General features: G+C 61.0%; 1 protein-coding gene across 1 annotated transcript in view; it reads left to right on the top strand.

Moving 5' to 3' along the window:
* Positions 1–16,414, top strand: part of MORN1 (MORN repeat containing 1) — a 52,072-nt gene that overhangs the window by 22,753 nt on the left and 12,905 nt on the right. The window contains exons 9-12 of the mRNA XM_021684357.1: positions 2,126–2,249; positions 2,687–2,856; positions 15,350–15,501; positions 15,618–15,697. Of these exons, the coding sequence (XP_021540032.1) occupies positions 2,126–2,249; positions 2,687–2,856; positions 15,350–15,501; positions 15,618–15,697 (526 nt within the window). The remainder of the gene's footprint in view (positions 1–2,125; positions 2,250–2,686; positions 2,857–15,349; positions 15,502–15,617; positions 15,698–16,414) is intronic.

The raw sequence follows: 16,414 nt of genomic DNA, 5'->3' as shown, positions 1-16,414 counted from the left end.
TCTGTTGATCTTCTTGGATCTGTGGGTTTATAGTTTTCATCAAGTTTGGGAATTTTTCTAAATAAATAAATCTTTTAAAATAGGAAGGTGGTGCCTGGGTAGCTTAGTTGGTTAAGCGTTGACTCTTGATTTCAGCTCAGGTCATGATCTCAGGGTCATGAGATTGAGCCTGTGTTGGGCTCTGCGTTCAGCAAGGAGTCTGCTTGGGATTCTTTCCCTCTCCCTCTGCCCCTCCCCCCACCCCAGTTCATGTGCTCCTGCTCTCTCCCTCTCTCTCTCGCCCCCTCTAATAAATAAATAAATCTTTTAAAAATGGGAGGATTTTCAGCCTTTATTTCTTCAAATAGTTTTTCCATCACAACTTCTTCCTTCCCTCTTTTAGGGGCCCCATTATCCATGGATTAGGGTGCTTGACGTTGCCCCACTGTTCATGGATTCTTTTTCCCCTTCCTCCCTCCTTTCTCTTTACCTTCATTTTTCTTCTTCTTTTTTTTTTCCTTTTTCCTCTTGGTGTTTCATTTTGGGTACTTTCTATAGGTATGTTTTCAAGTTCATGAATCTTTTTTTCTGCAATATCTAATCTGTCATTGATCACATACAGTATATTTTTTATCTCATCGTTTTTGTTTCTAGAAGTTCAACTTTGTTTTCATATCTTCTGTGTCTCTACTTATGTTTTGAACACATGGAATACAGTTATAAAAACTTTGAAAAAGTGTGCTTTCCTGCTAATTCTCACATCTGGGTCAGTTCTGGGTTGGTTTCAGTTGGTTGCTCCTCATTATGGACCATACTTTTCTGCATTCTTTGCCTGGTAATCTTTGATTAGTGCCAGACATTGAGAATTTTACCATTTGGGGGCTGGGTATTTCTGTGTTCCCGTAACTCTTGTTGGACTTTGTTCTGGGGCGCAGTTGACACAGAGACAGTTTGATCCTTTCAGGTTTTGCCTTTATGATGTGTTAGGTGAGCTCCGTCTGAGACCCATTATCTCCATTGTTGAAGCAAGACCTTCTGAGAGCTTTGTCCGGTGTGCCGTGGCATCCAGTGTGGCCAACGGGAGTGAGGACTACTCCCAGTCCCATGCAAGCCCAGGACCCTCCCACCCTCTCATGTGGTGCTTAGCCTGGCCTCCAGGCATTTCTTCGCACTCGTGCACTGATCTGTGCTCTGCTGTGTCCCCAGGGGCCCTGCACCTCTCTGTTCCTCTGCCTTCAGGACTCCGGGACTCCTACTGTGTGCCTGTCCTCCTGGCCTCCTGGCCCTGTTTCCTCACTGAGGAGGCTCCTGGGCTTGCTCAGACCCTCTCCCTGCACCCAGTCCACCTTCTGTCAAGCTAGTGTCCTGGGCAGTTACGGAGTCCACACCATTTGTCCCCCATCTCTCAGGGACCTCTGTCCTTGCCTGAGGTCCAGGATCTTGAAAACCATTGTATTATTATTATACTTTGTCTGCTTTTTTGGTTGCTTCAAGTAGGAGCATGAATTGGTTCCAGGTACTCTGTGGTGACCAGAAGCGGAAGCCGATCAAACCGTGGCTCTCTACTCCTTTCCTTCCAAGTCAGAGTGTTTGCAGTGTCTGCCCTGCCACGTCTCCTCTTCCACAGGGGCTGGACAGCGGGCCTTCACTGATACTGCTCAGTGGTTGTTGGCTGTCCTTCTGCACTGGACCCAGAGTCCACATGACCAGGCCCTGTGCTGAGTGCCTCGGGAGTATAGACAAGGGGGACAGAGGTGGGAGATGGGTAACAAGCAGCAATGTCTCCCTGGAGTCAGGATCATGGTGGAGACAAAACTCCAGTGTGTCTGCTCCTGGCCAGGGCACCCACATGCCCCTGAGCAGGTGAAGCCCTGAGGACAGCCAACAAGGAGAGGCCCTCCCAGGGGCACAGCTAGGTTAGGCCCTAACCCTAACCCTGAGGCCCAGGCTCCCCAGCGAGGGGTGGAAGAGTCGGGGCAGGGAGGCCAGGAAGGGGGTCAGGGAGCTCAAGTTGAATGTAGGTGTGGCCTGGGCCAGCATTGCTCCTGCGAGCTCCTCACAGGTGCCAAGGCCAGGACCAGGGAGGGAGAGACCTGGGTTCTGGTGGCCATTCCTTGGCACAGCCTGCTTCTCTCTCCTTTCCAAGGCGAGGATGGCCGGGTTTTGAAGATCTCAGCCGGCGTCAGGTATGTGCAGCTCCCGGCCTACTCAGAGGTCAGCTTCTTCAAAGTGGACAAGGACAACCGAGAGCCACCCATCCAGACCCCATTGTGAGTATGGGCGACCCTGGACATCACCCATGTGGCCTGGGGGACAAGGAGGGATGGCCCAGAACTGCTCTACCCAAACCCATCTCCACATCACTCGCACACCAGCCAGGAACCCGAGGGCACTGGGCACCCAGCAGTGAGCGTCAGACACGATATGCTTGGTCTAGTGGAGAAGAAGCAAGGGCACCTTCAGGCAGTGGGGGCCGGGCAGGGAGCCGGGGGTGGGAGGACTGGGGCCGCAGCAGGGTTCACATGGTCCCGGAGCAAGACTCTCTCCTCCTCCTTCCCTCCCTCCTTCCTGCTCTCTTAGTCTCAGAGGGGTTGCCTCAGCTCCTCCTCCTCCCCAGAAGGGCCCCTAGGCCACCGTGTCCCCACAGCCCGGTGTCACCCTCCGCTTGGCGTCCAGCAAAGCCCAGTCCCACCCATTCCCTTTGTAGTGGGTTTGACTGCATTGCCTATCCTCTGTGGAGTCCCAAGTCCGGGGGCCTGGAGCCCAGAGCTGCCCTGGAAAGTGCCGGAGATCCGCCGCTCCTCATGGGGGACCTGGAGCCAGCGCTGCCATCAGACACCTCTCGGGGCCAGAGGGACATGCCCAGTGGCCTTCCCGGTGAGTGGAGTTAGCCAACTGGTTGGCGGTAGGTGGCATGAGTGCTTAGGGGCGTGTGGGGCAACAGCGGGTGCCCCGGAACCTGGGCAGGAGGAAAATAAAGCCTAGAGAAGCCAGGCACAGTGACCCTGGAGGAGACAGGACATCCCAGGAAGATGTTGCCGGGCCTGCGCAGGCCTCTGCTCTGCAGGGCCAGTCTCCGTGGCTGTGGGCTGAGGGGCAGGCTGGGAGCTACCTGTCCTGGGCATCCAGGCCCCTCAGGTGCAACCCCAGTGCCCACGGTGCGGTGGGGAACAAGCGGTCCCGGGGGCCCCCCCGCAGTGGCCGTCCCGCACTCTCCACGGGCATGTCTGGTCATCGCCGTCAGTGTAAAGTCAGGTGGTTTGTTCGCGCTCCAGGAGCCTGGTGGGAGAATGCAGCCTGGGCTGATGGTCTCAGGGTTGTTTCTGCATCTGTCAGACCGAGGGCTGGGCCCAGAGGCAAACCCACCAAGGCCACGGTTACCAGGAGGCCTGTGGTCAGCCTGGACAGGACCCCCGAGCGTAGGAGCCGGGCCTCGTGGCCCCCACCCGCCGAGGTCAGCCGCCATTTGCAGCCCTAATGGTCATGCGGGTTCACCTGGCTTTCCGGCTGCCTCCACGTCTGCCCAGAGCACACAGCATCTCCACATGCACTTGGCTCCTGGTGCCTGAAAACCTGCTGCCGTGGCGTGCCTGGCCTGGCTTTTCCATGGATTATTCCGGAATGACTCCCGGAAAGCAAGTGCTCAGGAGGTAAATCAAAGTTTCTTCTCTGCAGTTCACTGTGTCCGGGGCCGTGACTCCTCCCAGCCTGATGCGTCAGTCATACAGCCTTCCTCTTACTGGGGGAAGCATTTGCATTACCCGAGGCGGCCCAGCCGAGCGTGGCCATGGGGTCCCGCCTGGTCCCCTGTGCCCACCATCGCCCCAGGAAGCTGCACCAGATCCTCGGGGACCACGGCAAGCTCAGTAAACAGGGCTCAGGGGTCCCCATCGGGCAAATTCACGTGCATGTTAGCTGTGGGGGCCTTCACGCTCTCCTCGGCCCTTTGAAGGGGGGCCCGTCCCCGCAGTTAGGATCCCAGCCTTGGACACCGCAGACGGGTGCTTCAGAGTCACAGAGCAGGACAGGCGGACCCGGAGTGCTGCGACAAGGCCCATGGCCAGACCCGGGCCTGGGCCCTCGCTGCGGGGAGCCCCATGCCGGAGGGGCAGGCAGGGGCCCTGAGGCTCGTGGGGTGGAGCCCTGGGGGGCCTGGCCACGACCCCTCGTCTGCTTCCAGCCCAGTTTATAGAAGCAATTTTACACTGCAGGGCAGAAGAGTTCTCATATTTCCGCGTAAAAACACTCTCTGGGCGCCACGCCTTCCACCGGGAGGGATTTCAGAGCCTGTAATGAGGTCTCCGTGGAAACCAGGCCCGGAAAGCGGGGCCATGTCTGCTCCTTGATGTTTGGTGCAGGCGGCCTGGGCCCGGCCCACTGTGCAGGTCTGGGGGGCTCACTGCTCGGGGAGCGGGCCTCACCCCATGTTCGCGGGGCTGCTCTCAGGCTGCCAACACATTCAGAGATGTTTCTAGCTTTGCTAGGATGGGGGTGTGGTGCCGCAGAAAATTATCTTTGGGGAGACCAGGGGGAACATGCCCTTGGTTTTGCGAGAACGCTCCGCACTCAGGTTTGAGCTCCGCAGGCATCCCAGCTGCCTGTTGGAAGCTCTGCAGCCGAACCCGAGGCCCCCGGTCCTTGGCCAGGTGCGTCTGGGGGCTGACGCCAGACGTGGGGTTGCTGCTTCTCTGCCCTCTTATGGCTGAGCCTCTCTGTGTAGGCCTCCTCTTCTGTAAAATGACAAGCGACCTCTGCCCCCAAGATTGCCAACCCCATGGTGAGCCCGTCCTGTCCCCTCGCAGGGTGGCACTCCAGCGACCTGCACACCTGCCCGGGGGTCAGGAAGGGTCCCCTGTGCTTCTGCTCCTCTCATGGGGATCGGTCCACCCCCGAACGCTCTGGAGGACATTCACACTGAGTGTCCTGTCCCCACAGCTGCCCCAGAGCACCCCTCGCCCAGCCGGTGCCCGAGCCTCTGGACGTGTTGGCGGGAGCCTGGGTCTGCTCTGGGTCATGGACACGCGGGCCGGCGCTGTCCTCTGGTGCCTTCTGCCAAGAGGGGTGAAGCCGTTGTAAATGTCAGCTCTGCCGCGGGTAGGATAGGGTCAGCCATAAGCAAGAGAAACCCCGCATGATGATAGCTTAACCAAGGGAGCTTGCTGTGTGGCGTCTAGGAGGCTCCAGCCGTGGGGCAGCCCAGCAGTGCGCGAGACCCTCGTGCCGGCGAGAAAAACCCAGAAACGGCCCCAGGGAGACCTGGAGCTGCTTGGGTGGGAAGCAGGCAAGGCTTTCTCTCGCTCCCTCTTTTTTTTTAATGAAGTGCTTATTCTGTGACTACATGGGGATAGATATCTTTAACTCCTAAGTTCTCTTAACCCATTGTCCTGAAAGACGGCAAAATGTGTGACATTCCATGGCAGCCCCCACGCGCACGGGGAACATAAGTCAGAAATCTTTCCCTCGGACGAGTGAACGTCTGTGTTCTCAAAGCCAAACCGTAAACCGTGTCGTTCTCACTCTTATTGCTGGCCTGGCGCAGCGCTTTCTCGCATGGCTCCCAGATCCCGCCTCTCCTCCTTCTGCCAGACCTTCGCCAAGGACCCCTGAGCCCCGTTCAAGCCTGCAGCGAGCCAGGAGTTCCAGCCAAGAGTTACTGCGTCTGCCTACCTGGGTGACAGCCATGTGCGCCGGCCTCGGGGTGGGGAGGGTGGCACCTGCTGAGGCCGCCGTGGGCACTTGCCGCGTGCATTTGAAAGTCTTGGGGAGCACCCACTGGTGGCCCCCAGCCTGCAGCCAGGACACACGGACAGGCCTCTGAAGTGCAGGGCAGAGACCGCAGCCCGGAGGGTTTCAGGCCGAGAGATCAGTCGATACATGCCTAAAATAGATTGGGGCCGAACATGTCCCAGGTGACTGTCCCTCTGGAAGCCCTTCCTGTGTCCCCGAGCAGGGGTTCCACTGAAATGTTCTCCCAGCACACAGACTCCAAGCCCAGGGTTTCCCGCTCAGCCCTGGGTCACAGGCGCCATTGGACGCCTTCCCACGACCGAGCACGCGCCACCACACAAGCAGACAGGAGCCCGGCTCCTGCTGAAGCCTCATCCCGCGGCTGCGCTCTTGCTCACCAGGAGCACCCCCACCCCAGGTCCCTGCTCCCTAGCGCACCTAGGAGCCTGCTTCTGACAGCAGAGCGGTGGCTTCGACCCCACCGATGTTCACGCTCACGTGGACGTTCAGAGGCAGGGGCGATGGCCCCGTGATCACCAGGGATCCCTGTTCTCATTGCCTCTTCTCCTCTGTGGTCCTTCCTGCACCACCTCGTGGCCCCAGGGGGTTGCACAGGGGCCAGTCATCAGGCCCCTATTCCCGACAGTGGGAACTGGAAGCAGAGGGAGCACGGCTGGTCCCTTCTAAGAAGTGTCCCTTCCAGGACACCCCGTCGTTCACCCCTCGTTGGCCAGAACCTGGTTACGTGACCATAGCAGGCCACAAGGAGACAAGAAATACAATTTGCCAGCCAAGATCAGGTTCTGTTACCAGAGAACGGAGGATGGATATTTCGTGTCAATCAGCCATGCTTGCCTGAGGGTCTGGAAGCCACAGGAGCGAACCCGCCTTCAGCTCACAGCCGAGAGCAAGGCCCTGGGCCTCCTGCCATCTCCAGGGAGGGACAAGGCAGGTGCCCTCCCTCTACATCTCTTTGTAGGCAATGTCTCCTGCGCGAAAGCGCCATGTCCCCCTATCTCATGCCCCTGTCCCACGACAGGGCTGTAAGGCACAGATCAATGAGTTTGGTACAACTGGGGCTGGAGGTGAAGAAGCTTAGTCTGTCAGACCGATGGGAAGTGTGGGAGATGGGGTCCCACAGCATCAGGAGCTGCTGAGGGCCACAGGGAGCCCCGGCCCCATGGCCCCTGCCCTGCTTCTCTGTCTCAGGGTTAGCTCACGGTCAAGAAACAGTGCGGGCAACCACCCTGGTCCTGGACAGGGGGTCCCCTTCCCTAACCGAAGGGGTGGGCAAAGGCAGGGCCGGGTGGGGGCCTGGCCACCAGGTCTGCTCCCCAAGCAGCCTTCACGCCGGGCTTGGCATCACAGAACACCTGGCAGGCCTCCCCTGCAGCCTTGGCTCCTGGGGGTAGTGCTGGGTGCAGGCCCAGAGCCCACCTCACCCCACCCCACCCCTGCCGTCTGTCCCCCCCCGGCCCTGCCTGCCACGCTCCGAGAACCAAACAGGAAGGATGCGCCAGTTCAACAGGATGTCCTTGCCCACCTCACGGTCAGATCTTTGAGTACTTCAGGGTTTCCTTTCTCAGCGACCAGGAGGTTGGGTGCCAGGGTGAGGAGAGAGGGAAGGGGCTGGAGCTGCCCTACAGGGAGGCATCGCAGCGGGAAACCAAAGCAAAGCGGCATCTAACACTTAAAAGCAAGTATCCATGCTTCTCCAAGTTCTTAAGCTCGTGTGCCAACACCGGAAGGCACGTGGAGCACAGTCCCCAGCCTGCTGCCCCGCCGTACCCCCAGATTTCCCCAGCCGCGTTCGCCTGGCCCCTCCAGTCACTGAGAACGTGGAGCTAGACGCCGGCGCCTTCCAGCTCGCGGCCCTCGCCCTCGCCCTCGCCCCACGGGGACCAGCTTCTCGGCCCTTTTCCTCACCCATCCAACCCACAATTAAAAAAGTAAACTCTCTAAAATCTTGGTTTCCAATTACGCAAATAAGTAAAACGAAGAGAGAAAACGCTTTCTCTTTCCAGAGGCCCCGTGTAATTGTGAAAGTCAGTATTCGATTATTTTGTTGATATGAAATAGTTCAGTCGCTGAATTGTTTTAACTTTTGAACAGACGATGTGCTTTTCGTTGAGAACAGGCGATTTCATGGGCGTGGATGATCGCCAGGTTTTCTAAACCCTATTTTGGTGAAATTACAGCACCCACATTTTAGTAACAAAGCACATTGATGTTATATTCAAAAAGATTTTTATATTTAGACGCTTAACCTTTTGTAATTCCCACCCACAGCTTTAAACGGTAGCGCCCTTTTATGTTAATTGCCGTCAGTGGGGTGTCTGCTCGCCCCCTGGCAATTTAGGCCCATTGAGCCCTAATGCAGGTGCTGATAATTGCTGCAGGGACATTGTCAGGCAGCGGAGCCCAGGGGCCCAGACAATCCCCCGTAAATTGGATTTGGGAACCTAATAAAGCTGTAGCAGGGAGAGAACCTCAGATTGCTTCTCTCTCTCTCTCTTTTTTAAATGCACAAAACCCTCCCAGGAAATGTTTCCAGCTGATCTGAGTGGTCCCTCTTTTCCATTTGTTGAACAAATGGTTTTGAGTATTCATCGGATGGGATCTACAAAGAATCATCCGTAATTGTAAGATGATTTTAAAAATCAAGGTGCCCTTTGCCGCTAATCCAATCGTGACAATAGAAGTGACGGAATGGGTAGCAGAGAACTTCTGGAAATTTCATTGCCTCTTGGGGTGGTAACATGTTTTAATATGAGTTGTCTATGGTTAATTATGGCAGAGTAGCTGGCATGAAAGGTCCGTATTTTTAAAGGGAAATTTGTGCTGTAAATTTCTCGTGGAGGAACCCTACCACACAGAGAGAATGTCCCCGACAAGAACAGACACCCCCATGCCTCCGAGGCCAATGCAGGGAGGGCCAGTGGGATGAACGCAAAAGTGAGGGGGCGTGTCTGCCTGAAACCACGCACCCTTCGGCTCCCTGGGTCGCCTCCTTCCTGCAGCTCCTGGCCTGGGGCCGGGAGCACCTGCCACAGAGCGGGAACCCCAGGAGCACCCACAGGACCCCAGGCAGCAGGTCTCTGGGGGACCCTGCAGAGAAAGGAGAGAGGCACACAGGCCTGGGCTTCCGTCAGGCTTTGCTGGTGCTGCACCCCCGTGGATGTGCCTCGGGGGGACGGCTGCTCTGGCAGGAGCAAACTCCGCTCTAGAACTAGGCGCAGAGCCAGCTCGGATGTCGTTCTCACCCTGGCTCTGGCCTCAGAGGCCTGTACAAGGGGGGGCCCGGGGGGCTCCCCAAGATGATCTCCATGCCCACACCACAGTGAGGAAGCCCTGCTTGGGGCAGGGTGGGCCCCCTTCCCCATGGCCCTGGGGGATTTAGGCCATCTGCTGGACAGACCCCAGACCGCCGAAAGCCACCAGGCCAGGCAGGGACAGACACTGCATTCGTGTCCTGATCTGCCTCGGGTTTAGCCTCTGACTGTTGAGGCACAAATGGGAGGGGACACATCCCACCTGCCCAGCTGCCCGTGTGCAGCCCTTCCTCCTGGGACCGGCCAGCAGGGGCGCCTGGTCTCCTGCGGTCAGAGCCCTGCTTGCCCTCACCCTGCGTCACAGGGCCTCTGGCCTTCTTCTTGTCAGCCCCAGTGCTCTCCATCCACTGGGAGTGGGCACAGTGCTTGAGTGGGCCCCTGCCCCAACCGGTAGGGGCATGGGGCTCTCCTGGTGCCCATTGTGGCCCCTGGGATGCAGGAACTACTTCGGGCAGGACACTTGAGGAGAGCAAGAGGCCAGGGCACACCTCGCACCCTGACCTGTCCAGGATCCCCTGGTGAAGGTTCTGGGGAGGGGTCTGCTTGGGGTCGCTACTGTCCTGGGCGGTGGTGGGTGTGGGGCAGGCCCGGCCCAGGCCCCGTGGTGGGCAGAGTCGGGCCTGGACTGGCAGGGGGATGCCCAGGGCAGGCTAGAGGAGCAGGTGTGGGGCATGGCTGAGGACCAGCCCCGGGACGGAGGGGACGTGGGCCAGGCATGCGCGTGCGGGTGGGAGCTCACACGCCGGGAGAGGCTGCATGGCTGAGTGTGCGCCCGCCAGTGCGTGTAAGTGTGGGGTGACCGGGAGTGTTTCTGCTTGTGTGCACCCTCGTGTGCAGACTGCGTGCATCTGTGTGCAAGTTTCCCGTGTGCAGAGAACGTGTGGGGTGATGTCTCAGTGTGTGCTCGCACCCCTGGTCACGGCCAGCTCCTCAGTGCCTGGCCCTCACCGCACACGTGGCTGGCGGTCTGCAGGCCCCGCAGGGCCTTTCTGGAGGCCTCAGGTCCAGCTTCCTTCTCCTCGTAAAGGCCACTGGCCCATGGCGCTCTCTCCCTCACCCGATCGCTCCTAGAGACACAACAGAGACCCTTCATCTTTCCCAGAAGAACGCAGGGCAGGGAGCTCGCTTTTGCCAGGAGAAGCACCACCTCAGGCCGAGGCCAACTCCATCCCTCTTAGGAGGCCTGCTGCCACGTCTGGAGACTTCCGACCTCTGGACCGGCCCAGCGGAGGGTCCCGCACCACTGTCCCGGCCTCTCCCGCCCCTGCAGGTGGCCCTCACGTTGGAAAGCTGCCGCACTCCGGGCCCCTTCATGGCCCCTGAGGCCTCTGCCCAGGCCTGTGCTGAGAGCCCTCGGGACTGCGGCGCACAGAGCAGCTCCGGCCGGTCCTCCCAGGACGGGCAGCGTCAGGGGGCAGAAGGGCTGCGGCGGTGGCTTGGGAGTCCGAGCACAGCGCGCCCCTTCCGCAGAGCGTCCACGGCAGCCGCCCGGCGCTTACCAGCGCCCAAGCATCGTGAGGTCAGCTGCCCGTCGACCCCGCGTCCCCGGGCCGCTCCTAGGGGCCCCCACTCCCCACCTCGCTGAGCTGCCCCCACAAGATGAGAAGCAGCAGCCCTAGGGGGAGACACCCTGTGTGGGCGGCGGGCTGCCCGCCTCAGCCCCGGGGGCTGGGGTCCCTGTCGGCCATCTCGGGGGCAGCCCGGCCTCACTCTGGCCCCTCGGGACAAACAGCCTGGCCAGGGAGCCTTCTGGAGGTGAGGAGCAGGGGGACATCAGAGACAGGCTCAGGAAGAACCCCCCCACATTCGTGCCCCCATTCTGGGGTTTGCCAGCAGAATCACCCCCTCTTTCGTGTCCCATTTGCGAGTCCAGCCCTGCAGAGCTCCAGGAGGGAGTCTGGAAACAGCAGTGTGCACTCGGGTAGCGTTTGGGGGAAGGGGACGCTTTAGCCACTTGGCGGGGCGCACGACCCCCTTTAGAAGTGCCCCCTTCAGAAGGACGCACATACAGGAGAGGACAGGGCTGCGTCAGAGTGCTAGTTTCGGGGGCAGCAGCGCGACCTTTATTTTCTGAGCATCCAGAAAGGACGTGGGCCAACGGGGACAATGGCTTTGTGTCAAGTCCATTTTCCACGCTTCGGTAAAGGACGGGGAAGGCAGGTGTCAGGTTCCTCGTCAGGAACAGTCCGTGGCCCCCGGCGTGGGCCCTGCTGAGCGCAGCCCGAGGGGCCGGGGGTCCTGGTCCACGCTGCGGGCCCCAGGGCTGGGGTTCTGATCGGCTGCGCGCCCACCCCTCCCCGCCAGGCCCCACGAGCTCCCTGAGGGCCTGGTTCTCACACAGGCTCCTTGGAAACTGTTGAGTTTGAAAGCCTCTGGATAAAACCATGAACCAAACCTGCCCCAGGCCTGCAGTCCGGATGCGGCCTTAGGCGCCCACGTGGGGACCATCTGTGTCTGGGCTGGCTCCCCGGGCCTCTCCACCCCGGCTGCAGCCTGTGTGGACACGTGGGGTGGAGGTCAGGCTGGGGGCTCCTGGCAGGGGCTTCTGGGACTGTGCAGGTCCTGCCCCATGGTCATGTCGGAGACAACATCTGAGGCCCCATCAGGCCAGCCCCACACTGGACAAATGGACGGGTGGGCAGGGAGCCCGCGGCCCAGAGCGAGCCCTTGTCCGGCGACCTGGGCCGTCCGAGAAGGGTCCCGAGGGTGCCCACCCGGCCCTGCCCAGCACTCGCGTGGCCTCTTCTCCCCCTGGGTCGTGGAGATCCGGCCCCACGAGTCCTCTGCCTTTGGCAGCGACCAGCTCCTCGGCTAATTGAGCCTGCTCTAAAGACTAATGCAGTGTGTCTGGTCACCTCCACGTGAGGCGGCTCTCGGCCCCTCAGCGCGTAACAGTTATTTTTTTGATTCACTTAAATGAAGAAAACATTCCAGCCTGTGGCTGGCCCTCCGCCCGGGCCCACAGCGGCCGTTTGACGGTCGCAGCCCGGCCTCCGCAAGGCTTGTTTACTCCGGCCGCCACTCTGCCTTTGTCTCCGCGTCCTACACAGGTGATTAGGGAGTCTAATTGAGTTGGCCGTAAAAAGATAATTAATCGACATTTCCTCCCAGAGAGGTCAAGCGCCGATCTCCCCACTGCGCAGCCTCCCGTTACGAGTCCCCCACCCCAGCCCCCCAAGGCAGCAGTGACCTTTATCTTGCGGATAATTAAAATCGACATAAAGGTTTTGGAAATAACTCCTGAGAGCTGGAGTCAGCATCTGCGGGTCGGGGCCCTGCCTCGTGGGGTGGCCAGGCTGGGGAGCGCCCCCCAGAGTGGCCGGGAGCAGCTCCAAGGGCCCCTACAGGCCAAGGCGGGGCCCTCACCCAAGAACACTGTCCCATCAGGAGCAGGAGGGGATCTTGGGGTAGGAATTGGGTCTGGGGGACCCAGAGCTCCGTCTGGGAGGCAGCCCGTGGAGATTCCTGCAAGGATCTGACCCCGAGGAGGCCGGAGCTGGACCAACATGGTGCTCACCTCCAAGCGCAGTAAGGCGCCCACCCAAAGGGGGTGTGGATGGGGGAGGCAGCGTTGGATGTCCACCCACGGAGGCGGCGGGGGCGGTCAGTTGTGGCCACTGGTGCCCAAGAGCAGTGCAGGCCCAGGCAAGGTGCACTGGTGTTAGGGCCCGGGACACCGGGCCGAGGCTGTGGGAAACCCAGATTCTGAACTCTCCTGGTGAAGCTTTGAGCTGACAGCACTCTGAGCAGATGCAGCTGTAAGTGGATTAAACTCCTACGCAGCCCTGAGAGCCCCCTAGTTCTGTCTTAGGGGCAGAGCAGGGCCTGCAAGCCTCTCCCAGACCTTCCATGGGGGGCGGGTGCACACTCCATCGGAGGCTTATGGCCAGGCCGAGACACCACCCACCCCACAGCGCCCTGGGCCACAGTCCACGCACGGGAGGGTGGCAGGGGACGCCAGGCCCGGCCTGTTGGGACATCTCACGTGCAGAGCAGATAGAAGCTGAGCGACCGCTTGGGTGTACGAGCCGGGAAGCCACGGTCCAGCTGAGACGTGGAGGTGAAGGAGGCCACGGGGCCGTGTCCAGGAGGAGGGGCCCGTGTGTGGGGACTGAGCTTGGCCAGGCTCGGTTGTGCCCCAAGCACCAGAGGTGCCCATCCCTGGGAAGGTGGCAGCAGGCCTGGGCATCACATCTGAGAAGTGGGCACGGTGGGGGCGGCGGCCAGGTGTTCAAGCCCCATGTGCGGAAGGGGCCCGCGTATGCAGGGAAGGGACCTCGGCGCCCTGTGGGCCCGAGCAGGCCAAATCTAGAAGACTGCCTCCCCGACGCACACACACGGCTGCTTCGGCTTAAGGTCATTGGCGTTGGGTTTCTCTTGGTTTGGACAAGAAGGGGTCTCTGGTCCACTGGCAATGGATGGCGCAGAGGGAGACCTGTGGTGGTGAGTGGGGAGGGGCGGATGGGAGACCAGGTGATGGCGGATGTCAAGCCTGTGGCTAGAAGACGCGGTTTTACTGAACCGCCCTGGCTGTCCCTGTGCCGCCCCGCCCAAGGGCCCTGCTGAGTTCAGTGACATCCATGCCACCAGGCAGAGCGTGGAGGTCAGCAGGGCGGCGCCCTTGGCTCTCTGGGCCTGGCTTCTCCTCACCAAGTGGATGTAATGACGGAACCTCTGCTCGGAGAGGCCCGGAGATTTCTGGGAGGATCGGCCTGCGGCGGCTTGGCTCCAAGCGGAGGGAGGGGACGTGCTCCGGGCTGGGTGTGCCCGTCCCCCCCACCCCCCCGGCACCCCCGCCCCGGGAAACGTCATGTTGCTGTCGGAGTTGCGTCCGCGACCCACTCTTTTTTTTTTTTTTTTAAGATTTTATTTATTTATTTGACAGAGAAAGACATAGCGAGAGAGGGAACACAAGCGGGGGGAGTGGGAGAAGGAGAAGCAGGCTTCCCACCAAGCAGGGAGCCCGATGCGGGACTCGATCCCGGGACTCCAGGATCATGACCTGAGCCGAAGGCAGTCGCTTAACCAACTGAGCCACCCAGGCGCCCATCCGCGACCCACTCTTGCGCGGTCACCTGGACGGGGGTCTAGGGTACTGAGCCGGGGTCTTTACCGTCCGGAGGCAACCAGCTCCGCTCGAGCCCACTGGAAGCCGTCCGTGCACTCGGAAATAGAAACTATGCCATCAGCCCTGCGGCCCCCAGTCATTGCCCAGGACATAGCGTGAGGACAGCAAAAGCTAATGGGGAGAAGGGCATTAGTTAAAAAATGTCCTTGCTGGAGGACAGACTTTAATTTTTATAATGCACCGTAAGGATGAAATGAAGACACCTCTGAGAGAAATTATTCCCTACCTGTGATTTGGAAATACTTCTGGGGCCCATCTGCAGAAGTCGGGCTCCAGGGAAGGGGCCTTAATGCTTACAGCCCCCGGGCCCCATCCAGCCTCCTCCCTGAGGTTTGACCACTCCTGCTGGTGGCTTCTCCCTGACGGTGTGTGAGCGCAGGGCAGGGACCTCAGGACAGAGGTCGGTCAGGAGAGACGGGAGCCCAGCCCCTACAGGATAGCAGGTCCTGATGCATGTGTGTTTGGGACAGCCCCGGTGACAACCCCGTCCCAGCCGCCAACTTCCTGTGCATGGGACGGAAGGAAGGGGACAGCCCAGTGGGGCGGGGCCTGGGGAGGGAAATGCCCCGTCCCCCTCACACCTTGGGGTGCCAGGAGCAGGGGAATGAAGAAAGCCAGGAGCGACAGGGTCCACCGTGAGGGTACCTGCTGCAGGGCTGAGCCCAGCCCACTGCCATTCTTAGATGCCAGAGGATTTGGGGGTCTCTTGGAGGCTGCTGCCCCTAATGGGGGCTGGTGGCTGCCAGTGGCTTCGTGTTCCATGCTCGTCACACAGCCATGAAGTAGAAATGTCCTCCTCCCGGCACACGGGGCAGGAGAGGCCCATCCCAGCCCAGCGCAGGGCCTCCGACCTGGGGCCTGTCCAGGCCCTGTCCCAGGCACCCAGGACCCTCCCAGCCCCAGAGAATCTGCCTGCCAGGCCCTCATGGTGGGCCCCAAAATATACCAGCCTGGAGCCTGCTGTGTACGCCAGGCCCTGCCCCCTGCCCGGCCACTCACCCGGAGATGGCCACACGGCCAGCGCTCTGGGCAGCAGGGCTCCAGCACCCCGGGCCCACGTGGCCGCCTGTGGCCCCAGCTGGCTCAGTGGCAGAAGCTGCATTTCAGAGAGGCCACGGGAAGGGTTCTCTCCAATCCTGGCTTCGTGCTACTGCAAAGGGTCTTTCTGTTCTTCACTTCTCAGGAGAGACCTCCTCCTCTTCCTGGGGATGCGAGCCCCACTGCCCTGAGAACTGCCGGCGCGTCAAACAAGGTTGCGCCCGATTCTCGGGCGTCCGCCTTGGGCCCCCACCGCCCGGGTACAGCCCCGTCCTCTTCCTCGACGGCCTCCGTGAGGTAGGGGCAGGGAGATCCCCCCCGCCACCCCCACCATGGCTCAGCCCGCACACTGCCCAGCGCCGAGCCAGGGCACCCGGGAGCCCCTCTGAGCCCTCCCCCATCACTCCTTCTAGGAGGCAGACTGCAGGCCCAGAGGCAGCCTGGGCCCCGGGAGGACGATGCCCGCCACACAGGACCCGCCAGGAGGCAGCAGGTAGGAGAGGTTGACCGACTCGGGGCGTTTGCGGATGTAGCCTCCCAGGTGCATGCAGGCAGAGGTCAGGGTGCCCGGGGGCTGCAGGTGCTTCTGGGGCCTGGACAGCAGGAGAGGCCGGGCTTGCCGCCTCACAGGAGCCCAGCCCTGGTCCAGTCGGGCTCAGATAGGCCCGAGGTGGGCAGAGCAGGGTGGCCTGCTTCTTCACATAATGCCAGTGGTGGGGAAGCTGCGCCGGTCCTTCCTCCGGGGCCGGCTGGGCAGAAAGGGATACTCCTCGAGCGTGCGCAGAGGCCGGGAGGGGCCCACAGCGCGGGCAGAGCGTTCCTCACTGTTGCGTGCCAGGCGGCCACGGGCTCACTACACGCCAGCCACATGCCTGCCATAGGCCTGGGGTCCCCAGCGGCCTGTCCTGCAGCAAAGCAGACCCACTAGACAGGGCTGCGTGCCCCACTGCGGGGGCCGAGGAGACTGCCCTCGTCAGGACCGTGTGGCCCGACTGAGTTCACCTCGCTCCCCCCGGGGCTCCCCCAGCAGCTGGGAGCCGTGGAGAGCTGGCTGCAGCACCATGGGCCACACACGGGGGTGCAGAGCCCCCGCCCCCGCCCCCCCCCCCCCCCCCCCCCCCCCCCCCCGGGGCCCCCCACGGCGGCCCCGGCCCCCGCCCCCCCCGCCCAGCCAAAAAACACCCCCCCGCAAGCGCACAGGCCCCCCCCC

Source organism: Neomonachus schauinslandi, chromosome 4 (assembly GCF_002201575.2).
Source record: "Neomonachus schauinslandi chromosome 4, ASM220157v2, whole genome shotgun sequence".
NCBI classification, from domain to species: Eukaryota; Metazoa; Chordata; class Mammalia; order Carnivora; family Phocidae; genus Neomonachus; species Neomonachus schauinslandi.
The sequence above is the reverse complement of the archived record's forward strand: the minus strand, read 5'-3'. Positions and strand labels throughout refer to the sequence as shown.